The sequence below is a fragment of the Coregonus lavaretus genome (genome assembly GCF_964263955.1).
Source record: "Coregonus lavaretus genome assembly, chromosome: 37".
NCBI classification, from domain to species: Eukaryota; Metazoa; Chordata; class Actinopteri; order Salmoniformes; family Salmonidae; genus Coregonus; species Coregonus lavaretus.
This window is the reverse complement of record NC_140024.1, coordinates 13281605-13306939: the sequence shown is the minus strand read 5'-3', so window position 1 is coordinate 13306939 and position 25335 is coordinate 13281605. Positions and strand designations below refer to the sequence as shown.

The 25335-nt window shown below is 44.5% G+C and overlaps 1 protein-coding gene across 4 annotated transcripts in view; it reads left to right on the top strand.

The window, feature by feature from the left end:
• Nucleotides 1–23915, top strand: part of LOC311111909 (F-actin-monooxygenase mical2b-like) — a 53380-nt gene extending 29465 nt beyond the window's left edge. Inside the window, exons 6-26 of one of the 4 annotated variants that reach the window (XM_084154832.1) lie at nucleotides 1678–1833; nucleotides 1995–2095; nucleotides 2704–2961; nucleotides 3080–3195; nucleotides 3289–3415; nucleotides 3590–3686; nucleotides 8651–8798; nucleotides 9621–9820; nucleotides 12963–13063; nucleotides 13341–13412; nucleotides 13531–13668; nucleotides 14008–14127; nucleotides 14492–14839; nucleotides 15723–15830; nucleotides 17937–18089; nucleotides 18279–18356; nucleotides 18876–18965; nucleotides 20127–20255; nucleotides 20580–20757; nucleotides 21099–21175; nucleotides 21271–23915. In XM_084154832.1, the coding sequence (XP_084010958.1) occupies nucleotides 1678–1833; nucleotides 1995–2095; nucleotides 2704–2961; nucleotides 3080–3195; nucleotides 3289–3415; nucleotides 3590–3686; nucleotides 8651–8798; nucleotides 9621–9820; nucleotides 12963–13063; nucleotides 13341–13412; nucleotides 13531–13668; nucleotides 14008–14127; nucleotides 14492–14839; nucleotides 15723–15830; nucleotides 17937–18089; nucleotides 18279–18356; nucleotides 18876–18965; nucleotides 20127–20255; nucleotides 20580–20757; nucleotides 21099–21175; nucleotides 21271–21663 (3188 nt within the window). In that variant the 3' untranslated portion in view covers nucleotides 21664–23915. Of the gene's footprint in view, nucleotides 1–1677; nucleotides 1834–1994; nucleotides 2096–2703; nucleotides 2962–3079; nucleotides 3196–3288; nucleotides 3416–3589; nucleotides 3687–8650; nucleotides 8799–9620; nucleotides 9821–12962; nucleotides 13064–13340; nucleotides 13413–13530; nucleotides 13669–14007; nucleotides 14128–14491; nucleotides 14840–15722; nucleotides 15831–17105; nucleotides 17274–17936; nucleotides 18090–18278; nucleotides 18357–18875; nucleotides 18966–20126; nucleotides 20256–20579; nucleotides 20758–21098; nucleotides 21176–21270 lie in introns of all 4 variants that reach the window. The other 3 variants (XM_084154829.1, XM_084154830.1, XM_084154831.1) reach the window with 3 other exon arrangements.
• The last annotated feature ends 1420 nt before the right edge of the window (nucleotides 23916–25335 follow it).

Below are 25335 nucleotides of genomic sequence, written 5' to 3'. Positions count from 1 at the left end.
TCACTAAAGGGCTTTGGTGCAGAGCCTTCCTCTTCCCTAGGACAATTGTAAGCATATTAACATCTGGCCTGTGGGACTTAACAGCTTGGAGTGACATAGCCCCGTGGTACTAGCTGTGGTTGGATGGCTTTTACAGGCTTTAGGCGCTTTGGTGAAGCTTTGACACCACAAAGAGACTTTGTAAAAATTAATATCACCATATTCTCGTTCACAAAAGTCAGACAGCTTTTCATAAAACCGTTAATTGTGAGAATGTCATTTAAAAAGTCAGACAGCTTTTCATAAAACTTGTAATTGTGAAAATATTAGCAACAGGAACCCAAGTGAATGTCAGTCTGGCATTAAAAGTCTGAGTCCATACTTCAGTCTATTTTAAGGCTTGCCTGCAGTTATGCTTGGGCCTGAGATGGGACACAGAAAGTTAATATAAATTAGCCTCTAAAATTGTGATATTTGTGCAATGTCTACATAAAAAAAAAAAAACTTTGCAGGGGTCGGTGAGAGGATGGCAATAAACTCTTCAATGCCAAAAGTATTTCCCCAATGTTTCTATCTGAAGAGGAACTGATTCTGTTCCATTCTTGTTGATATCTCTAAATAGCAGAAGTGTAAGCAATTGCAGCCAATAACAGTATATATCGTAAAATCTCAGTGTGAGAAAAACGAGATAGCACCTTCTCTTACAATAGTGCAGTTCATGTAAGGAGTGGCTGCATTTGCACTGAAGTTGTGAAAGTTAATCAACATGGAAGACATTTTTATTAGATCATAAACATTTTAGTACTGACCCAACTCTCCCGCCGAGGCTTGTGTTCACTGGGTGATATAAACAGCATCACCTCGGTAACGAGTCTCTCTAGATCCTAAAATAACTGGCCTGTGATTACAGCTCAGTGCTAGATTTCCTCTGGATTAGTATGCCTCCGCTGGCCTGGCCAGAGAATAGTAATCCTCTCTCTCTCTCTCTCTCTCTCATCTCTCTCTCTCCTCTCTCTCTCCTCTCTCTCTCTCTCTCTCTCTTCTCTCTCTCTCTCCTCCTCTCTCTCTCTCTCTCATCTCTCTCTCTCTCTCATCTTCTCCTCTCCTCTCTCTCTCTCTCTCTCTCTCTCTCTCCTCTCTCTCTCTCTCTCTCTCACTCTCTCTCTCTCTCTCTCTCTCTCTCTCTCTCTCTCTCTCTCTCTCTCGCTCTCTCTCTCTCAATTCAATCAATTCAATTCAAAGGGCTTTATTGGCATGGGAAACATATGTTTACATTGCCAAAGCAAATGGAATAGACAATAAACAAAAGGGAAATAAACAATCAGTATGCATTACTCTCGCAAAAGTTTTAAAAGAATATAGACATTTCAAATGTTATATTATTGGCTATGTACAGTGTTGTAACAATGTGCAAATAGTTGAAGCATGTAAACAGATAAATATAGGTTGCATTTACATTGTTGTTTGTGCTCCACTGGTTGCCCTATTCTCATGGCAATGGGCCACAAATCTTGCTGCTGTGATTGAACACTGTGGTATTTCGCCTAACTGGTATGGGCGTTTATCAATGTTTAATCTGTTTTCAAGTTCATTGTGGGTCTGTGTGATCTGTGGGAAATATGTGTCTCTAATGTGGTCATACATTTGCCATCTCTCTCTCTCTCTCTCTCTCTCTCTCTCTCTCTCTCTCTCTCTCAGGGTTCAAGAGGAAGGAATTCCGTGGTAAGCTGGCTATCGCCATCACGGCCAACTTTGTCAACAGGAACACCACGGCCGAGGCTAAGGTGGAGGAGATCAGCGGTGTGGCCTTCATCTTTAACCAGAAGTTCTTCCTGGACCTCAAAGAGGAGACAGGTGGGCCTGAGATCCCCCACAGTCAATGAGTCAGCCAGAGGAGCAGACTGCCCTCAGAATGCACTTAAATCCACACATTGTCAAACAACAGCAATTTTCAACCCTGTCATTATCATGTTTGTTTTTTTAACCTTCCTGTCTGTGTCTGTCATTTGTTGCAGGTATTGACCTGGAGAACATTGTATACTACAAGGACAACACGCACTACTTTGTCATGACAGCAAAGAAGCAGAGCCTACTGGACAAGGGGGTCATCATTCATGTAAGCAAACATTGTTTAGATCAGGGATCATCAACTAGATTCAGCTGCGGGCTGATTTTTTCTTGATGTCTGAGGGTGTTGTATTCAGATGTGTATTTAGATGTGCATTCAGATGTGTATTCATATGTGTATGTGAGAGAGAGGAAGAGAAAGACAGAGAGAGGGGGAGAGAGAAGGAGAGGTGGGGAGTTAATAGAGGAGTGTGCTGGGTTGGAGGAATCTCATCCTTGGTTGTCTGCCAGGTGAACAGCCAACGAGCTGGGCGGGCACCACAATGACATCCATGAAAGCTAAGTGTTATAAACATCCCTAAAGGAACACAATATTTCTCTGGCTAATGACTCCCTCTCAGCGCTCTCTCTCACCTCAATTGCCAGGGTTCTGCATGAGTCATCCTATGAATTCATTCATAAAGATAATGTGGGACTTTGAGAGTGGCGTCACAGTACAATTTAAAGAGCATCTTTAATGGTCCTCTTACTGTATATACAAGGTGAATAACTGTTATTACGCTTAGGGTATCAATGTTGCATCTGATTTTGCCTCTTTGCTTCATCTTTTTGGTTATGGTCTCTCAAAAACACAATTCCCCTGACTTTGTCTCGTAGGACTACATAGACACAGAGATGCTGCTGAGCAGTGAGAATGTGAACCAGGAAGCTCTGCTGTGTTACGCCCGGGAAGCTGCTGACTTTGGCACCAACTACCAGCTTCCCACGCTGGACTTTGCCATAAATGCTTGTGGCCAGCCGGACGTGGCCATGTTTGACTTCACCAGCATGTACGCCTCGGAGAACGCAGCGCTGGTCAGAGAACGCTTCGGACACCAGCTACTGGTGGCACTGGTTGGGGACAGCTTGTTAGAGGTGAGGAGGCTGTGACAACAGTGTTTAATCATGCTTTAAAATGGTTGGACTATAATACTACATGTGCATATTCCGCTAAATGTACTGTTATGCTGATGGTATGTGTCTGTGTGTACAGCCGTTCTGGCCCATGGGTACAGGGTGTGCGAGAGGCTTCCTGGCTGCCTTTGACTCAGCCTGGATGGTGAAAAGGTGGGCTGAGGGCAGGACCCCTCTGGAGGTGCTAGCTGAGAGGTCAGTGGTCAGCACACATATTGTACACACACACACACACACACACACACACACACACATACACACACACACTAAATATATATATTTCTCCAGGGAGAGTCTTTACAGAATCCTGCCGCAGACAACCACTGAAAACATTGCCAAAAACTTTGAGCAGTACACCATTGACCCTGGGACTCGGTATCCCAACCTCATTTCCACCTGTGTCAGGCAAAACCAGGTAAGAAGGCCTTTCTCAAGGATCACATTGTTTACTGCAGTATTCACTTTCTGCTGTCACCAATATCAGATTCACCCTTAACATTAACACAAGATTTCAAGGATGGACTGTGCTTGTCTTCTTATCTCTTCTTCTGCCTGTATCTCATCTCTGTCTCATTCTTATTTCTTCCAGGTGCGTCACCTCTACATCAATGGAGAGCTGCCAGTGAAGTCGTGCTCTCTGGAGCGTAATGCTACAATACGTCGCCCTGTGAACCTGGCCAGACGAGGTGAGCCACACACAATACAGGAGAGGCCAGAGAGACTGTGGAGTTGGGAGGCTTTAGTACAGTCTAGTATGGATTTACCTCTGATCCAGTGCATGGCTCCAACCTACAGAACATGCTGTGACGTCGACTCAACTGGTTCAAGTAACTCATTTGAAAATGATGACAGATGAGTCCCTTGTGTTTCATGGGCCCAAATATCTGCAGCATTCATTCATTCAGTGGCTATTTACCCAAAGGTAGGAGAAGATCAGCCATTCCACTCTAGTTCTATTACAGTTTTTCTCCATTGGTTTGGCTCATTTCTTGAAACAGAAATTACATTCTCAAAACTACATGGACAAACCTCCAAACCACTTGGCAATTGTTCACAACAGAATTGAATTTGTCATTCATTTCATCAAATTGCAAATGTCTAAGTACATGTCTCAATGTCTCAGTACATCTTTGCAAATGATTAAGTACAGGTAGCCTACATTTAGCACAATTTCCAAGTGAATAGATCTTGTTGATCTAAACTGATTGTTGATTCTCAGTCTAATGGTTGTTCGCTCCAAAACGTGTCAGCGTCATTTCATTGTATAAGTCATCACATGCACAATAGTCTGTTCAATTGTCAAAATTAGTCAAGAACATAATACCATGAATACCATATATGAATCCCTTGGAACATTTGATAAATTTATTACAGCAGATCAGTGTAGGGGATGGTTGCGACATGCACGCCGTTTCTTCCCTCGTTGCATCGCAAGGGAGAATATACGCTGTGATGTGGACGAGAATCTGTGGCCAGACAGACAGCAGCGTGTGGATGGCCAGGAGGGTGAGGACAGCGACCAGTGAAGAACTGTTAGTTGTGAAACTCCAGCTTTATTTACAGCACTGTAGGCTGCATATCATTTTCATTGTTTTTTGTTTGTGTGTTTATATTACAGTATATTATGCTGTATACATTTTCTTTTTACTCTGATGTATGGAAGTTACTTTATGTGTGTGAATGATAATGGTTACAATTTCCTTGGCAGTATGAGTGCAATGTGTGATGTCAAACCTTGGAGGCTACTCTTACCCTAAAATCCTATTTATTTTTTTCAGTTTTATACACAATTGTATTCTGTTAGCTAGACAAAAAACAGTACAGTAACCATTGTCAATGAAGGACTGGGCTAAGACTGAAAGGTGGACATGAGGGATATTTCAATGGTCCTCTGCCATAGTGACAAAACATCTAAACATTTTGACTTGCAGTGCTTACACAATGCCAAAGGGACGAAGCATTTTGGGGGCACTGACTGTTTAAATGAGAAGGAAATTTAGTTTTGACACATGCGTGAACTGTTTTGGGAGAGGTATGAGCTTTTGCAGGTGAACCATGGTGTTGTGCCGAACCATCCACGTTATTTTGGCTAAAGCACCAAGAGTGTTGAGAACGTCCGGTCTGTTTCAAGAAATGAGCCAAAGCAATTGAGAAGGATCTTTGCCATTTCCGTGGCACTGACTCCTTATATGGGAAAGGAATTTAGTTTTGAAGCATGAGTGAACAGTTTTAGGAGAGATATGAGCTTTTGCAAGTGAGCTATAGTGTTGTGCTGAACTGTAAGACTGTTTTGCCAAATGATCTTAGAGTTTTGAGAATGTAATTTCTGTTTCAAGAAATGAGCCAAACCAATGGAGAAAAACTGTAAGTTATCTCCCATTCCCTGTGTTCTGGGAGTGTTCTGAGAGCAGCGACACAGGCACACAGCAGTGTTTAAGTGAGGCAGACCTTTTCTCTCGCTGTGGCAGACTGAGGGAGGGCCAGCGTTAATCTCTGCTTAGGGAATAAGTCTCCGTCTGAGGTTTGTTTTTGAAACGGTCCATGGTGAGAGCGGAGCTTTGGTGAAGTGGAAGCCTCTTGACTGTGGACGGGGTCATATAGCATACAGACCCCCCCCACACCCACTCTACTGTACATAATGTACTTATCTTCAAAATGACACTGCGTTTAAGGAAGACAAAATGACTACATTCGTAATTTTATTGGAGGCCAAAGCTGGTGGTTCTGTGTATTGGTAAAAGGAAAAACATGACTTGATTCACTAGTAGTTAAACGCAGCAGTAATATCTTTAGGATGTTTTCAGATACCAGACCAAACAAAGTCTAGCTGGTTACGTTTCAATATATTTTTTGTTCAACATTAATACTGGAAAGTTTCAAGCAGTTATTCAAGGAGAACTGAAAGTTAGAAATATGACCTCATTTTAATCTTATGTGATTTTTGTCTCCATCATCGGAAAATGTTTTTTTCCATGTATACTGTATATCTTTAAGCACACCCTGGCCTCTACATACTGCAGTAAACACTATGTTATACAACCATGGGTCCTATTACACATATGACAGACAGGTTCAACATGTCTTGACAGAGTCATATTGTCACGAACGTCGTATGAAGGAGTGGACCAAAGCGCAGCGTTCGTTGCGAACATACTTGCTTTATTTAATTAAAGCATACACACGAAATAACAAAACAATAAACGACTCGTGAAGTCCTCAGTGACAAAGACCGAACACGGAACAAAAACCCACAAACACAAAGTGAAACACAGACAGTTAAATATGGCTCCCAATCAGAGACAACCAGCACACAGCTGACACTCGTTGCCTCTGATTGGGAGTCATTCAGTCAAACATAGAAACAACCAACCTAGAACACCCAACAAAGAAACAGAACACATAGAATGAACACACCCTGGCTCAACATATAGAGTCCCAGAGCCAGGGTGTGACAGTACCCCCCCCCTAAAGGCGCGGACTGCGACCGCGCCTCAACTAAAGCAAAACAGGGGAGGGCTGGGCGGGAATACCTCCTCGGCGGCGGTTCTGCCTCCGGCCTTGACCACCACCCTCCAATGAACCCCCCATAGCGCCCCTGGTCCAGTCTGGCTCCGCTGGCTGGAGCTGACCTGGACGTAGCAGGAGCGGCTAGCTTCAGCTCCGTTGGGGAGCAATAAAGCGGTACCTGATCTGGCACCGATGACCCAGGCACGGGTTGTGCCGGACTGACGACGCGCACACCAGGCTTGGTGCGTGAGGCAGGAAAGGACCAGACCTGGCTGTCGATGCGCACCCCTAGCTTGGTGCGTGGAGCAGCAACGGGCCTTGCCAGGCTGACGACTCGCACCCCTGGCTTGGTGCGAGTAGCAGGAACGGGCTGGACCAGGCTGACGACTCGCACCCCTGGCTTGGTGCGAGTGGCAGGAACGGGCTGGACCAGGCTGACGACTCGCACCCCTGACTTGGTGCGAGTGGCAGGAACAGGCCGGGCTGGCGACGCGCACCGTAGGCTTGGTGCGTGGAGCAGGGACAGGCCGGGCTGGGCTGGCGACGCACACCGTAGGCTTGGTGCGTGGAGCAGGGACAGGCCGGGCTGGGCTGGCGACGCACACCGTAGGCTTGGTGCGTGGAGCAGGGACAGGCCGGGCTGGGCTGTCGATGCACACCGTAGGCTTGTTGCGTGGAGCAGGGACAGGCCGGACTGGGCTGGCGACGCACACCGTAGGCTTGGTGCGTGGAGCAGGAACAGGCCGGGCTGGGCTGTCGACGCACACCGTAGGCTTGGTGCGTGGAGCAGGAACAGGCCGGGCTGGGCTGTCGACGCACACCGTAGGCTTGGTGCGTGGAGCAGGGACAGGCCGGACAGGGCTGGCGAAGCACACCGTAGGCTTGGTGCGTGGAGCAGGAACAGGCCGGACCGTACTGGGAACACACACCACTGGCCTTAAACGGGGATCAGGAACGGGCCGGACCGGACTGGCAATACACCTCAGTACCTCTCGCCGTGCCTCTACAACTTCCTTCCCTCCTCTCGCCAATGGCTCCCGTAACCCGGTGGCCTTCTCTCCTCGTCTCCCATTTCGCCCTGTGGCAGCCTCCTGCTGCCCAGTCGCCCATGCCGTGTGCCCCCCCCTAAAAAATTATTGGGGGTGCCTCTCGTCCGTCCGACGATGGCACTGCTGACGCCGCTGCTCCTCTCTCGCCAGGGCCTTAATCCTACCCCAAGGTCCCTTGCCCCCGAGCATGTCCTCCCAGGACCACGATTTGCCCACCTGGGCCATCGCCAGCCTCTCCATCTCCTTTCCTGGCGCTTCCTCCCATGTCCAGTCTGCCTGCTCCTGGACACGCTGCTTGGTCCTTTTATGGTGGGTTTTTCTGTCACGAACGTCGTATGAAGGAGTGGACCAAAGCGCAGCGTTCGTTGCGAACATACTTGCTTTATTTAATTAAAGCATACACACGAAATAACAAAACAATAAACGACTCGTGAAGTCCTCAGTGACAAAGACCGAACACGGAACAAAAACCCACAAACACAAAGTGAAACACAGACAGTTAAATATGGCTCCCAATCAGAGACAACCAGCACACAGCTGACACTCGTTGCCTCTGATTGGGAGTCATTCAGTCAAACATAGAAACAACCAACCTAGAACACCCAACAAAGAAACAGAACACATAGAATGAACACACCCTGGCTCAACATATAGAGTCCCAGAGCCAGGGTGTGACACATATGCATACTTCAGCCCCTATTCTAACTTACGTCTTATCAGTCTTACCTCTCATTAACGTCACCTGCAGTCACTGTTCCACATCTATGATCTCACTTCCTGTTAGCTCTGTGGTTGTGTTGCTGGGTGAGTGGGTGGCTGTTAGCTGGGTTGTGTTTAGTATTTTATTTATTTATTTATTTGTTTATTAGGATCCCCCTGAGCTTTTGCAGAAGCATCAGCTACTCTTCCTGGGGTCCACAAAAACAAAACACATAACAAGTAACAAAACACTGATAGGCAAGGACAGTCACACAAATGGAAAATAGGGCAATGGAAAAATCTATGTTCTTCTTATTGGACCAATTTAGGTAGTGCCTCCCAGTTTCATGCCATTTTCTCCCTACTGAACACCTTGTTCCTGTGTGTGTGTGTAGAGTCGGAGATCAGGCCGGGCAGGCTGCTGACGTGGTGTCAGAAACAGACCGAGGGCTACAGGAATGTGAGCGTGACAGACCTGACCACCTCCTGGCAGAGCGGCCTGGCTCTCTGTGCCCTCATCCACCGGTTCAGATCCCACCTCATGTATGTACCGTAAAACACTGCAGCATACAACTACCCTGTAAACCACCACAGTAAGACTGGCCTGATGTACCCTACTGTCACTGTAAATGACCTCAGCACTCACTCTCTTTTGTCCTCATAAACCATGTGTGAGACTTCTTCATGTCACACCCTGGCATGTAGCACTTTGTCATTGTAAATTGATAGACTGGCTCCTCATAAAATGCCCTATGGTATATTCTATAATGGTGAATTTCTACACACATAACATTTACATCAAGACACCGGTAATAGCAGAACATCTTACACCCACGCTGTAATCATAATGCCTCCTTCTGTGGGTGTCTAATGTAAACTATGCCAGGCATGAAAGTAACCCATTCATGTCAATGTATGTCCTGGTGCACTATCTACACACAAGCCCCTGCCTCTCCCTCACAGACCGTCTTTGTGTGAGAGGAAATGTAAGTGGTGGTTGTGAATAACATTTGACCTTCCTCAAAGAGCCTTTTTCCTGATGTCAGTGCGCTCTCTCTCTCTCTGTTACTGATAGGTGTGACGAAACAGAGCACACAGAAGAGACAACCGCTTTTAGAGAAACCCTATAGTATGTGAAAGGGAGTTTGGAAAGCATAACTATGTATTACATGTCACACTCCGTATCTAGGGCAGTTTGTTATTTCTGTCATCATCTTTGTGGTGAAGTGAGGGCTACACTGCAAGTCTAGAACTGTTTCATAACTTCTGTGTTGACACCAGCTTAGTCTTATAAAGCCTTCACCTAGTTACCCACACAACATTACAACAACATCGCGTGATATCATTTCAATCTGTTTCCCTCAGAGAGTTTGATGCGCTGAACGAGGAGGATTCAGCTAATAACCTCCAGCTGGCTTTTGACCTGGCTGAGCGGGAGTTTGGGATGCGGCCCTTCACCACTGGAGAGGAGATGGCTGCTGGTCAGGAACCAGACAAGACCAGAATGGTCACCTACCTCTCCAAGTTCTACGAGCTGTTCCGCGGCACCCCCCTTCCCGTCTCAGGTACGCCTCACACCCCTCACCCCACCCCCCTGCAGACACGTGTGTCCTGAAGCCCCAGACTTCAGATTTCACTCACGCATACACCCACACAGATATGCACTCCTACACACACACACACACACACACACAAACGATCCCATATTTTTCTATGTAGTCTGATTGAAGTAGCAGCCCTTTATATCATTAGGCCTTTTTTAAAAGGCTCCTTCCCATGTCAGAGTTATTTTTAAATGCAGCTGAAGCATTTGGCTCTGAACACTTCAATAGGAGGAGCAGACAGGGCAGAGAGGAATACGGTCCTACTGCACCGGCCATGGGCAGGTGTATGTACCCCCTGTAGACACACACACACACATTCATGACACACACGCATCACAACGGCTGCTACCAGACTCGTATTATTATTGCTAAATACTGCATAATTTAAAAGCCAATTTACAGCCCCCCAATCCCCCCAACACATGTAAATATGAAATTGTGCCTTCCTGTATTATATGCAAAAAAAAAATTATATTCTACTGAGCCATTTACTTTGTGTTGTTATTCTTATCTTTTATTAGTTCTTATTGTTGTTGCATTGTCGAGAAGGAACCTGCAAGTAAGCATTTAGTTGGACTGTGTATACAATGTGTTAGTAAGTACAGTACCAGTCAAAAGTTTGGACACCTACTCATTCAAGGGTTTTTCTTTATTTTTACTATTTTCGACATTGTAGAATAATAGTGAAGACATCAAAACTACAAAATAACACATATGGAATCATGTAGTAACCAAAAAAGTGTTCAACAAATCAAAATATATTTTATATTTGAGATTCGTAGCTCAATTGGTAGAGCATGGCGCTTGTAACGCCAGGGTAGTGGGTTCGATCCCCGGGGACCACCCATACGTAAAAATGTATGCACGCATGACTGTAAGTTGCTTTGGATAAAAGCGTCTGCTAAATGGCTTATTATTATTATATTCTTCAAAGTAGCCACCCTTTGCCTTGATGACAGCTTTGCACACTCTTGGCATTCTCTCAACCAGCTTCACCTGGAATGCTTTTCCAACAGTCTTGAAGGAGTTCCCACATATGCTGTGCACTTGTTCGCTGCTTTTCCTTCACTCTGCCGTCCGACTCATCCCAAACCATCTCAATTGGGTTGAGGTCGGGGGATTGTGGAGGCCAGGTCATCTGATGCAGCACTACATCACTCTCCTTCTTGGTAAAATAGCCCTTACACAGCCTGGAGGTGTGTTGGGTCATTGTCCTGTTGAAAAACAAATGATAATCTCACTAAGCCCAAACCAGATGGGAGGCGTATCGCTGCAGAATGCTGTGGTAGCCATGCTGGTTAAGTGTGACTTGAATTCTAAATAAATCCCAGACAGTGTCACCAGCAAAGAACCCCAACACCATAACACCTCCTCCTCCATGCTTTACGGTGGGAACTACACATGCGGAGATCATCCGTTCACCCACACCGCGTCTCACAAATCTCCAATTTGGACTCCAGACCAAAGGACATATTTCCACCAGTCTAATGTCCATTGCTCGTGTTTCTTGGCCCAAGCAGGTCTCTTCTTCTTATTGGTATCCTTTAGTAGTGGTTTCTTTGCAGCAATTCGACCATGAAGGACTGATTTGCACAGTCCCCTCTGAACAGTTGATATTGAGATGTGTCTGTGACTTGAACTCTGTGAAGCATTTATTTGGGCTGCAATTTCTGAGGCTGGTAACTCTAATGAACTTATCCTCTGCAGCAGAGGTAACTCTGGGTCTTCCATTCCTGTGGCGGTCCTCATGGGAGCCAGTTTCATCATAGCGCTTGATGGTTTTTGTGACTGCACTTGAAGAAACGTTCAAAGTTCTTGAAATGTTCCGTATTGACTGACCTTCATGTCTTAAAGTAATGATGGACTGTCGTTTCTCTTTGCTTATTTGAGCTGTTCTTGCCATAATATGGACTTGGTCTTTTACCAAATAGGGTTATCTTCTGTATACCTTGTCTCAACACAACACAACTGATTGGCTCAAACACATTAAGAAGGAAATAAATTCCACAAATTAACTTTTAAGAAGGCCAACCTGTTAATTGAAATGCATTCCAGGTGACTACCTCATGAAGCTAGTTGAGAGAATGCCAAGAGTGTGCAAAGCTGTCATCAAGGCAAAGGGTGGCTATTTGAAGAATCTCAAATATAAAATATATTTTGATTTGTTTAACACTTTTTTGGTTACTACATGATTCCATATGTGATATTTCATAGTTTTGATGTCTTCACTATTATTCTACAATGTAAAAAATAGTAAAAATAAAGAAAAACCCTTGAATGACTGGTAGTGTATGACTAATAAAAAAACTGAAACTTGATACTTTAACACCTCATCACTGTCACCCTCAAAGGCCCTACCACTCCACTGTGTCCACTGTAATAAAAGCCCAGCCTCTCACTGTATTGTTTTTGACCAGGGCCATTTCTTTACATATCAAGCTGTCTCTGTCCTTAATGTATTTCATCCCTTATGTCTTTCTAGAGACACTTTAGCTGGTGTATAAGAGGGTATGAGATTTCATCTGGCTTCCTTTGAAAGCAGGTCTGTGTTGCACAACCCTATCAGTCCTTTTGTCTGGCATGAGAGGAATGCACATCTGCCCATCACAGTGCAGACTACCTCACAGATAGTGTCTGGGTCTAGGCTGACCTGGAGAGAAAACACTATACCTTACTCCAGATAGTTTCTGTTCTGAGATGCCTAAGGGGAACAGAGCATATTATTGCCACAGGGACATCAGTTGTACTAGCTTTATGGCCTCTGAGAGGTCACATGATATGCCTCTATCCACAGCAATGCTGGTTGCCCACATTACGGAATGATGATGTATTATTTTGCAATAATTGTATACATTCTTATGATCTGTAGTGAAGTGAAGTGTTTCCAGTATTGGTTTCCACAAAAAAGCTCTTTATTTGTTAGGTTGCTTTTCTCAGGAAAAACAGATGGTCTGGCCCCATCTGGTTCTTTCCAACACAGTAATATTAGGTTTCTTTTAGACATAATGTAAAAACACATTGGCCATTGCTTTTATTTGGCATTCATGGCTGAGCTCCGTGGAAAATATCATACCTTTTAATGCACTCATGTGTTTCATTGCAGATTCTAGAGGGGCCGACGAAAACAGTGAAGACTATCCTTCAAAGGCAGTCAGAAGTATGAACAAAGTTCTGAACTTGGTACCAAGAAAAAGGGTACCAAAGGTAATCAATCTCTCCAGGTGCCTGTCTGCCTTGAGAACGACTGCAACTTGAGAGCCTCTCAGCCTCTTTGTGTTATCATTTCAAAAGTCATTTCATTTGAATAAGTAGACTGTATTGGGGACTTCCACAAGATAAATGTATACAGACAGATCATTCTTCTAGAGTTTTTTTTAGATGGGCTGTCCTTTAATAGTTCACTTTCAGGTTGAATCTTTGTACCTTTGAGTGCTGTCTGAAATATTTAGTCATATACTATGGCTTGTTTTTTTTCTTTTAGGATGAGAAGAAGCTAGAAGATACTGACCCAACATACAAAAGGAGACGAAAAGTCTGCAGTTATTTGGAAGAGGTATTTATTACCATCAAACTACAATTTCATAATGACATTCTAAGTGCACCAACGTCAAATATGTCAGAAAACCATTTATTTTGGCCCTGATAACTCAACTCACTATTTCTCATGACAGGCAACCAACGTCTCTCGTCAGAGTGCGTCCTGTGTGGGTGAGGGGAGGGAGGTGAAGGACAACAAGGTCCGCTCCATGGCCACCCAGCTTCTGTCCAAGTTTGAGGAGAGCACCCCCAGCTTCACCCTCCGGAGACAGGTCAGAACCACCAAGATATGTCCCTCATTCCCCCTCCTCAGGACTCTGTCAGTGTTGGATAGTGTCCTCCATAGATTATACAGTACTGTAGGATGGTATGTTTGTACTCAGATGTCTTATACCACAGTGTGCTATAGAACAGAGGTGATCCATTGTGATCCAAGGGAAAGAGCCAGGTTTGGTTTTGTGCTGTACATTTTCTGATTAAGACTTGGTTATAAATCCGTGTGGTGATATACTTATCTTATCTTGCAAGTCACTTTCCCTCTTTTCTTCCTTTTCTGTCTTTCTACTAACCCTTTTCCTTGGGCTTTGTTTCTGGCTGACAAACCTCATCAGTCTCAGTGTGATTGGGGTTCTGGGAGGGCCCCTCGGCCACGCTCCATGGACATGACTGAGACTCCACGCTTCACCAACCTCAGGCAGCAGACCCCACCCAACCCTCCCCCTAAGACACAGGTAGAGGACTGGAGCAGGCCTGGTCTACATACACATACCCACACCAATACACTCTGCAGAACACACACTGTCACTCAATTTTGGTATACACTTACTCACTCACTCACTCACTCACAAACCAGTCATCACTTACCTGGAGTGAGTGTTTAATGCTCCCTGTGGGTTGGAAATGAAAAGTAACCCCCCAGTGAAGTAGATTCACAAGACCAAGAAAAGCATGGGGCGTAAATCTCACTCCTATTCTCTCCAGCTGTTAAACTACTGGAGCCTGGTTGCTGCAATTGCTTCTTGTTTTTTCATCAAGCTCACCCTGAGTTGACGGAGAGCCATAGACCTGCAGCTCACATGTGCTGTGTGTTTCCAGTTTCAGTCTGCAACCTGTACCAAATATGTAGCTGAGTGCAACGCTCAGCCCCCACCCCAGCCTCCTCCCAAACCCAAGCTCTCGCCCCAGCTCCAAGCCCAGCTTCAGTCTCAGCACCAGCCCCAACCCCAGTTCCAGCTCCAACCTAAGCTCCCACCCCCACCCAGCCCAAATCACACCCTCAGGAAGGTCAGACAGGCTGATCAGACACGTGCTCAACCCCAGTCGCAGCCCCAGCAGCCAGAGAGCACACACTACCCTGGCTACTCTCCCTCCTGCCACTCAGCAGTCCTAGCCATGTCTAGAATGCTCCAACGCCTTCAGGAGGTGGAGGAAAAGATCACCCAGGTGACCTATTCCCCTCTCCTTTCCTCTCCTCCCCTCCCCTCTCCTTTCCTCTCCTTTCCTCTCCTCTCCTTTCCTCTCCTTTCCTCTCCTTTCCTCTCCTCTCATTTCCTCTCCTTTCTTCTCTATCTGTCCGTTTCTCTTTCTCTTTGTCTGCTCTGTCTTTTTCTATTGTTATTGCCTCCTACTGTGTGACCATATAAGACATCCTGGTAGGAAAAGGCTGAATATGAATGTTGAGATAATCATCATGATTATACATTTAGCATTGTATAGCACATAGTCAGCTGGTGAAGTCAAACCCTAATCATCCACACTGACCACAATGGCAAGAACAGACCCACAACCCTGGCAGAGACAAAGAGGCACAGAGGCTGCTTACTAGCAAGTTTAGCCAGTGGGCTGCCCCTTGTGGCCTTGTTCTGTGCCAGGCCTGTGTGTCTGTCTGTCTCTGCCTTGGTCTCAGTCTGCTGCTCCAGGAGCACATGTGTAAGAGTGGAGTCATCTCTGCTGGTGTGTGAAATTAGTGTTATAAAAACAGCCACTCTACTCCACACAGCAACACTATTGTTCCCTCCACCCAATAAACAATGTGTCATCTAGCTCCTTCAGTGGGAAAGTAGTCCACTTATCTTGCTTGATCATTACATTTGACATTGTAGTAATTTAGCAGACGCTCTTATCCAGAGTGATTTACAGTAGTGAGTGCATACATTTCATACTTTTTTTTCTCCGTACATTATAACCCTGATTTGGGAGTTAATAATTATGTTACTATTCAGACCCATTCATCAGACAGGGAGTATGTGGTACTGTGGTGCGGGTGCAGCTTTCTCCTTCTGATGCGTGTTCTTTGTCTCTGTGTCTCATGTTATGTGTCCTGCAGAAGAAGGCTCAAACCCAGAATGCTAGAGAGTTTCACAATAAAAGTATCAAGGAGAAAGCGGTCCACCTGAGAGCACTGTTCTCTGGGGATGTGACCTCTATGTCCCAGGTGACTATCTGACCCCTGAACTCTGACCCCTTCTGCCTGCGTCACCTCTCCCATCCCTCAGTGTGTTTGTGGTGTTGCACACTCGGTCTTGTTTGGCATCACTGCTGCTGCACACAGTTCATATAACCCTCACTGTGTTGATATTCAACATTCGTCATCTCCAGAAGCATGACTTTTATGGCAATGTTTTCATCAGCTGCTCAGAGCCTGTATCAACAGAACACAGCTAGCGCAGGTGATTTCAGGTTATTGTAGGACACAGTGTTCTGTTATACAGATGTTGAATCTTAATTTGAGACAGTTTGCTACAACAGGAAAATAACCCTGCAGCAACAGGAAATGTGAATTATTATATGGATTATAATTAATGGACATTTTTTGTAAGTGTTGATACATTTTACGTTAGGGCAAATAAAGTCTGACATTTTAAAGTGGAATTTACAAACTTTAGAAACCTTTTAAAACCTTGAATAAGCTACAAGTTTGCATTTGCTGCAGTGCAGGAAAATTCTCAGCAACAAAAGAGTGATCAAATTAAGATCCTACATCTGTAATTTAAATCACCTTCACTGTTTTAAGGGAGTCAGTCAATACATTTACATCATGGGTTTCAACAAGGCTTTTTTTAAACGATGTAACGCCCTGTGAAAAATGTATTGTTTAAGCAGAAATCATTCAGTTAAATGGTCCCATTACGTGATTCTATATTCCACTGAGACAGACCTGCAGAAAAGAGCTCAGGCTGAAAACTAGGTAGCCTTCTCTCTCAGCTCTGTCTGTGATGATATATATGAGCAGCACTGGTAATTCACTTACTCTGTGTGCTCAGAGACTCAGAGGGTTTCAGCATGGACACTGTTGAAAGGTAGAATGGGGTTCTCTGTGCTTCACTGGAAGAGACTGCAGCTTTATTACTCACAGGAGAAATAGTCATCAAGCAAGGTGTTTAGTGCTAGAGTAGTCATCATACTGCAATTTCCAGGACAGGAAAAAGGTATTTCCATGGTATTTTATCATCAAGACAGATACTGCACACCTTTTATAAATGTCTCAATGGAAACCAGGGTAAGCTGTTGTGTTGAGGCTCAGCAGGTTGGGGCTTAGGTAATACTATGATGGGATAGTGCCACGGAATACCTTTGCTTAAAGCCTATCACCCTGTGCATGCCAGTTCTCATTGTAACTTCTATCTAATTACTAACACTCATAGCTCTCTTTTAACAATCCTCTCTCTCTTTTCATTTGCAAATCTCCCCTGTCCCATTCCTCACCTAGCCTGAATCTGATGAACAGGCCATTCCCCCAGAGTCTGGTCCCATCCTCCCTAACCTCAGTCCAGAACTCACCTCATTATACCTTTACCCAGAAATCAGCCTTTCTACCTTCTCACGTCTTCATCCCTATTCCTCATCCTCATCCTCATCCTGTCTACTCCAACATCAGGTAAAAATAACCACATCCATGTCTGTCTTACCATCCAACCCACTGAGCATGCCAACTCTCATTTAACTCCCATCTGATGCTCATAATATCTCTTCCTCTTTGACTTTCCATTTCCAAAACTTCTGTTTCCCATTCCCACACTAGTCTGGATCTGCTGGACAGACCATTCCCTCTCCTCACATCCTCCCTGCTCCCAGTCCTAAAATCTCTTCATCACTACTTTGTCCAGAAATCACCCTTTCTACATTTTCACCCCCTCATACCTATTCTCCATCCTCCTCTTCCTGTCTACTTCAACATCAGGTAAAAATAACCACATCCATGTCTGTGTTTCAGCATCCGTATGTGTCCCTATCATTGTGTGTCATGCTAAAACCTCTGTGATCATTCAATATTCATCATGCAGAGATATTTCACATCTTGAATCTATAGCACTATAACTGAGTTGACGTCAACATGGAATGTAGTGTTCTTGAGTTGAGACTTAGCAGGTTGAGGCTTGGTCAACAGGATGGTAGAGTGCCATGGAATACCAGGTGCTGTAGGCTTGAGGCCCATCAAACTGAGCATGCCAACTATATGATTCTCACAATCTCTCTTTTCACAATCCTTTCCCTCTTTGACTTTCCATTCCAAAACCTCTGTTTCCCATTCCCACCCTAGTCTGGATCTGCTGAACAGACCATTCCCTCTCTTCCCATCCTCCCTGCTCCCACTCCTAAAGTCACTTCCCTCCTTTGTCCAGAAATCACCCTTTCTACCTTTTCAGCCCCTCAAACCTTTTCTTCATCCTCATCCATTCTACTCCAACACAAGGTGAAAACAAGCACATCCATTTCTCACCATCTGTCTTTGTCATGCTGAAACTCATATCCCCTAATGTCAGAGCAAACATTATACTATTATTTTGATGCACTAATCTATCCCTTATCTGTCACTGAACTATTCAACTAACTGTTCTTCTATATTTCCTCTAATTCCTTCATTCTTCATGGAAAATCAAAGACCAGTCAATCTGGGGGACTAGATATGCAGCTTTGTAAGAAAGAAATGCAAAGAGAGGCCTTGAATGAGTCACATGTGGTGAGTTCCAAACCATGGAACTATTTACATTTTAGTAATTTAGCAGACGCTCTTATCCAGAGTGACTTACAGTTAGTGAGTGCATACATTTTTCATACTGGCCCCCCGTGGGAAACGAACCCACAACCCTGGCGTTGCAAATGCCATGCTCTACCAACTGAGCTACATCCCCTCCCCTACCCTGGACAACTGTGCGCCGCATGGGTCTCCCGGTCGCGGCCGGCTACGACAGAGCCTGGATTCAAACCAGGATCTCTAGTGGCACAGCTAGCACTGCGATGCAGTGCCTTAGACCACTGCGCCACTCGGGAGGTTATTTATGGCCACATAATTTCTATTTGCAGAGCCTGCTACCTCTCAGAAAAACCCAAAATGATGTGCTGTCTGTTTGATTTTAAACATGATGTAATCTGGATAATTATATATATTTTAGAAGTATATATTTGTTTAACTTCTAATCTAATTTGCATGTAATTTACAGTTGTAGTTATTAACATCACAGTCATGTTGCTGTTTCAGTGTCACGGCAGTGGCTCCACACATGTATCCCAACAACACACTGCAATACTCCAACCAAAGCCAGAGCCTGTTTTTAATAACGTCAAACAGGTATTTTGCCCCCAGCGCCACATGCCTGCTAAAGTAACTTGTACTACCCTCTAAATCACAAAGGACATATGTAGACACAACGGTATTGCATGCAAGAAGCATGTGAGATGTTTTTTAGCTACTCTGGGGCCTCTCATGCTAAGGTTGAATGTATTTTTGTGGAGCTGCACTTTGTAGGTTAGAATGCCCCTCCCAGTCCACAGATTTCTGATCAGTTTGAGCCAGCGCCGTGCAGTCAGTGCAGAGTAAAATCTGAAGTATCCAGACAGGCCCACTAGCAAACCATAATGAGAAAACATTCCTGAAAGTCCTCTCCTCTTCCCTCCTCTTCCGTGGCCATATGCTTGAGCTGAGACTCCTCTTATTTTGATGAAATAACTTGACTAATTTCCCCAACAGCTGCCTTAGTCAGAGAATAAAGTAGTCAAATCACTGTGTGATTGCTTGAAAATTAATTTGATGGAATGTGTTGTACTGTACTGTAAGCACAGTGAAGCACTGTGACACACATGCCAACTCAGCTTGAATACAGCTTTTGTGTTTATAAAATGCTTTCCTCTATCTATCTATCTATCTATCTATCTATCTATCTATCTATCTATCTATCTATCTATCTATCTATCTATCTATCTATCTATCTATCTATCTATCTATCTATCTATCTATCTATCTATCTATCTATCTATCTATCTATCTATCTATCTATCTATCTATCTATCTATCTATCCTAACTTTAAGATGTGAACTATCACTTTTGCTTTCATCATTCTGTCCTTTATTCTTTCTCTCTTTCTCTCTTCCTCCCTGTCTTCCTCCTCTCTTCCTCCCTGTCTTCCTCCTCTCTTCCTCCGTCTTCCTCCTCTCTTCCTCCCTGTCTTCCTCCTCTCTTCCTCCCTGTCTTCCTCCCTGTCTTCCTCCCTGTCTTCCTCCTCTCTTCCTCCTCTCTTCCTCCCTGTCTTCCTCCTCTCTTCCTCCCTCTCTTCCTCCTCTCTTCCTCCCTCTCTTCCTCCCTGTCTTCCTCCTCTCTTCCTCCCTGTCTTCCTCCTGTCTTCCTCCCTGTCTTCCTCCTGTCTTCCTCCCTGTCTTTCTCCTCTCTTCCTCCCTGTCTTCCTCTCTTCCTCCCTGTCTTCCTCCTGTCTTTTCCTCCTTGCTGCTTGTCAGCGGACGGTGGGGAAGGTGTCTCTGGCCATAGCAGCCAGGGCTGTGAAGCTGGTCACCCTCTATGAGACTGACCACAGGCCTAAAGCCTCCTCCCCCTGTTCACCCCCAGCCTCTCCACCTCTGTCTCCGGTAAGCATGTCTGGCTGAGCATACAGCCACTTAGACTGTACCAGCCTTGAACAACAGCTCTTATCTGGGTGAAGAACATAGACTATGTCCCAGGCCCTGTCGCCGAGTCAGATGAAGAGAGATTGTGTAAAAAAATAAGGATTGGGATGATTATTCTTTGCAGGACTATGACTCATTATGCTTTGTGAACTAAAGGCCAAACTCGGCCATAAGGCCTTTTAGGGTCAAAATTGTGGAATCTGACACAAGTGCATCACTCCCCCATTATCATAATTTGCTGTGCTGACAACGTTTGTAGTACTGTCTGTCTGTTCTGTTTCCCAGGGTTCCTTGCGAAGGGAGTTCCCCGGTTCTGGTGACAAGTGTCACTCCTGTCAGAAGCGTGTATACGTGGTGGAGAGGATCAGTGCTGAGGGACTTTATTTCCACAGGGAGTGCTTTCGCTGTGACACCTGTGGCTCCGCCCTGCGCCAGGGAGGCCATGCCTTCGACTCTGAGCAGGGTATGTGTTTCCCAACACTAAGGTTTAGATGTTCGTATACTGTCAATCAATGAATCAATCAGCCAATCAATCAATCAAATCCGCAGTTGTCACTAAGTGCTATACAGATACCAAGCCTAAAACCCCAAAGAGCAAACGATGCAGATGTAGTGGCACGGTGGCTAGGAAAAACTCCCTAGAAAGGCAGGAACCTAGGAAGAAATGTAGAGAGGAACCAATCCTCTTCTGGCTGTGACGGGTAGAGATAATTAACTGTTTATGTGTCCGTTTGTCTTATAAAGACAGGTCAACAAGCTTCTTACTTTGTTTTTCTAAATCCTCTTTTGGTCATGTTCAATTAGGCAAGTTATACTGCAAGCTGCACTTCACACAACGTAAAAATGGAATGAACCATCGAAGGACATTCAATTCACATCTGGTAATTGTTCTCGATCATTCAATCATCCACTTCCCATTGTCATGTTGATGTTAATTTGTGTGACATCTTTGTGACTAAATGGGTCTCTCCCTCAGGGTCAGAATGGAGCCGGGGTTCAGGAGGGATCAGGGACACAGACTCCCAACGGTGACACAAAAGACGGCCTGCAGAGCCAGTCACCAGGTACCTTCAGCTCCCGCCTGAGGAAGAGCCTGAGCTGGCCCCTGAGTGTGACCCGGGCTGTGTGTGACTCCCCCCGCCGCCTGTCTCGCTGGGTGCATGGTACAGCCCAGGCCGTGGGCCTCCACCTTAGGGCCAATGTGCAGGACTATGCCTTCCTGTATGAGCTGCTGAGCCTGGGAGTGCCCCTGCTGTTCATACTCCAGGAGGTGCTGCTGCAGATGTACTCTGAGACCGGGCCTGTCTCCCAGTCCATCCAGCCCCTACTGCTGTGGCTGGAGGAACACCTGGGCCACAGGCTCATGTAGAGGCCCACCAGGGAGGGAAGCCTAATCCTTACCCTGTCCCTAACCCTCGTGCAATAGGGTCTGAAGCCTGGCCGAACATTAACTGGCGTATCTTGCATTTGTGCCATGTCATATGATGGCAAGCTACCGTTTGACCATGTGTACAGGCACCTTGTTAATATTTTCTCACTGAATATGTAGCTATCAGTGCATTAGATCTAGTCCTACACCAACCAAATAACATTTCCCAAGCAGTAGCTTGGTTTGTGATACGTGTGATAGTTTTTCATGAACATGATATTGTTCTTTATCATGAGGGGTAATGTGCTGTACATGGTTTCATGGTGGTCTAAATAATTTACAGTATGTGTTTGATATGACTGCTGAAATCATCCAATCTATATTGCTCTAGAGTTTAGTCTTTCAACAACTGGCTGTCAAAATGGAGCCCGTTTTTACATGGCTTAACTCAGGTTATGACAGATTTTTTGTGTGGAAAAAGTAATCTAAATGAAAAGACTGACTTGAAGCACTTTAACTTGGGGAGCTACCTTGGCCTGTGGCTGATGCCTGATGAATGGTGTGGGAGTTAATGGCTGCCTAATGATTGTCCAGGCCTTGGATAATGACTAGTGCTGACACTGCACGTTTACTAAACCCTGCTGAACTCACAGGTCGGGGTCGGGGGCCAACGTGGATCTGTGCTCGACCAGATTTTCTCATATTCTTTTCAATTTCAGTATTGTTTGACACATAAGTTTACATTTGAACATTGTTATTGTAATATCTCCTATGACACCATGACCGTAGTGTACTTTCACTACACATTATGATAACTTTTATTGCTAATTTTATGCCCCAGTGCCTCCAGTATGCATTGTCCGTTGTACTTAAAAAGTGGAAGAGGTTTCATGGCCATGGGCTTTGGTTTACTACTCCAGTTCATGGACTGTTTAATGCTCACTCATTGCTGCCACCTTTTGGTGAAACAGATGCAAGGCCAAATTCAATTTACTGTATGATGAGGTGGAATAAGGGACAACCTTCTAAAGAGTTGTTGTATGTTTGTAATAGAGGAGTTTTTTCTTCATTTTTGTTATTTTGTACAAGTCTATTTCACTTAAATATGTTTTTCATAATGTAAAGAATATTGCTGAAAGGAATTGTTCAGGAGGACAGAATCTGACATGATAACACAGGCTATGTTTGAAGGCTGTGGTGTGTATGTGCTTGCCACTAATCTCACTGTTAATAACAATGTTAAGTATGATATCAGGATCTCAGCTTTACTACCAATACAAATTCCAAAGATACAGTTCTTGCACTTTAAAAATGCGACGTGTTTTCAGCCCTAACCAGAAGTTACATAATTCATGCAGTACACTGTACAGTGCTAAATTGTGTGTTGTTGAATAGGACATTCTCATGCATTTCTCAATGCTTTTCTTTGACTATCTAACATTTACAAACTTTCTATGCATTTTAACTGGATTTGATCCTTTCTCTGATTTTTCTCTGTATTCTAACCTACTATATTTCCTTCCTTTCATTTCTCCTCTTGTTCACTTGAAGTTTATTTTCAACTTTCTGATGATGAGCCTCCTGATTGGTTAGGAGACATGCCATTCTGAAGGTGATCACCTGCATGGTCACATGGTTTTGTGAATAATGTTTTGGAGTGGATGCCTGGTCAGATTAGTCCCAGTTACTGTCAGCACTTCCACACAGAAGTAAGACATGCTTCTAACCCCTTTAGAACATTGTGTGTTTGAGCGACAGACTGCAGTTTTTTTGCATTGGATTTTTCTATTTCGTCTGCATCTGCACTCCCAGCAGAACCACAACTACAGCACACACTTGTTATTGGGGTAAAGTAGGTTGAAACACATTGTAATATAATGTTCAAAGTCACACCTTCTAAGAGACTGTCTTTTTTGTTTTGGTCTTCCTAAGTGCATGTTGAAAGATTGACAGACCGCTTTCTGTCATGTAAAGGCATACCACCTTTTCTCCCATCTTTTGCCATCTTTCTTTCTTTCTCCTTCTCTCTTCTAGAAGCTGTCACCCAGAACAACTTTTTCTTGACCCACACAAACGAAGGGAATTCATCTCCCAACAGGTTCATAACTCATGTTGTCTTGAATGAATACATTGAATAATGTATCATGGGACTTCAAATGCAGCCTGCTTTTCTCATGGAGATTCTGTGTTGCTTTATGTATGTTCTAAAGCAAAACATGTAAATAAATGAACTGAGTGATTTGTCATACTGATCCAGTTTCTGTCATTCTTTCATACCATCACAATGTTGTTCTCCCCATGGTTTGATATGGCACATAGAAAGGTACAAATAGGGGTAGCATGTTTAAGTCAAGCCGTTCAGCATCACATAGTATACAGGCGCAGTATTCAATTCAAAGTAAACCCTAAACATGAACTCCCCTTACAGAGCATTTAGTCTACATACCATGTCTCCTGAATTAAAATGTAGAATTGGACGGGTTAAGTCCCTCTGTCCCGGTGCTGATAAGGCCCCAGGCCAGACAGACATGTTCCTGGATGGGTTCCTGGAACCGTGAGAGCCAGAAATGATTCTTTGGTGATGAGGTCACAGGGGACATGTCAAACCATACAACTCTCTCCAGCCAGCCCACTGTAGTTCTGCCAGATATGGTTCTCACAGGAGGGAGTCAGTTCTCCATATTCATCTTAGTCAACAGCCATGAAATAATCTCTCATCATACCTGGTTAAGATGTTTTATTGTCACATACAGTACACCAGATAGGTGCAGTGAAATGTGTTGCGTTACAGGGTCAGCCATAGTAGTACGGCACCCCTGGAGCAAATTAGTGTTAAGTGCCTTGCTCAAGGGCTCATCGACAGACTTTTCACTTTGTCGGCTCGGGTATACGAACCAGCGACCGTTCACTTACTGGCCCAACGCTCTAACCGCTACGCTACATGCCACCCCACGCCACTAGAATACTTTTTTTTTTTTTTACTTTGGAATTTAAAGTGTTTTTTTATTGTGTGTACTGTTTATAAAGAATATAATCATTTCAAAGGAAATGTCATACAATCAATGTATTATACTAGCTGCCACAGCATGTGTCCCTGGCTGCATTATCATCAGTATCCAATACCTTCCATTAGCTTTGCTTTTAAGGGGAAAGCTTGATTTAATGTAATCACAACAGAGGTACAGACTATTGAAGCACTCTTTTTTCTAGTATCATCCACTTGTCCCTTCAACCTATCACCATGGAAACCAAAAGACCCTTCAGCCAAACACATTTGCAATCCCTAATGTCTGTTTCTCTGAGTCCTCAGAGCCTCTCACACAAACATTTGAGGGAGATGTTCCAAACCAAACATCAACTTTAAGTATACTGTTGACCTGGGACATCTGCTAGACCGAGCCTGGACGGGCCTAGATATTTTGTTCAGAAACTTTGCATCACACAGTGTGACGGACCAGTGGTGTGTGTGCTGTGATGCAATCAAAGCTACTGGGGTCAGCAGGTTGTGCCTCACTCCCACCTCCAGTACAGCAGAGATCAGGGAGAGGCTGAGGAAATGTGACCCCTAAAAAAATCAAAAGGTCTACAGATGGCCACGTGTTTAAAAGCAACTTTCTTGACTAAATAATAATGGAGTTTTGTAAAAGCAATGTATTTCAGTGAGATAAATCA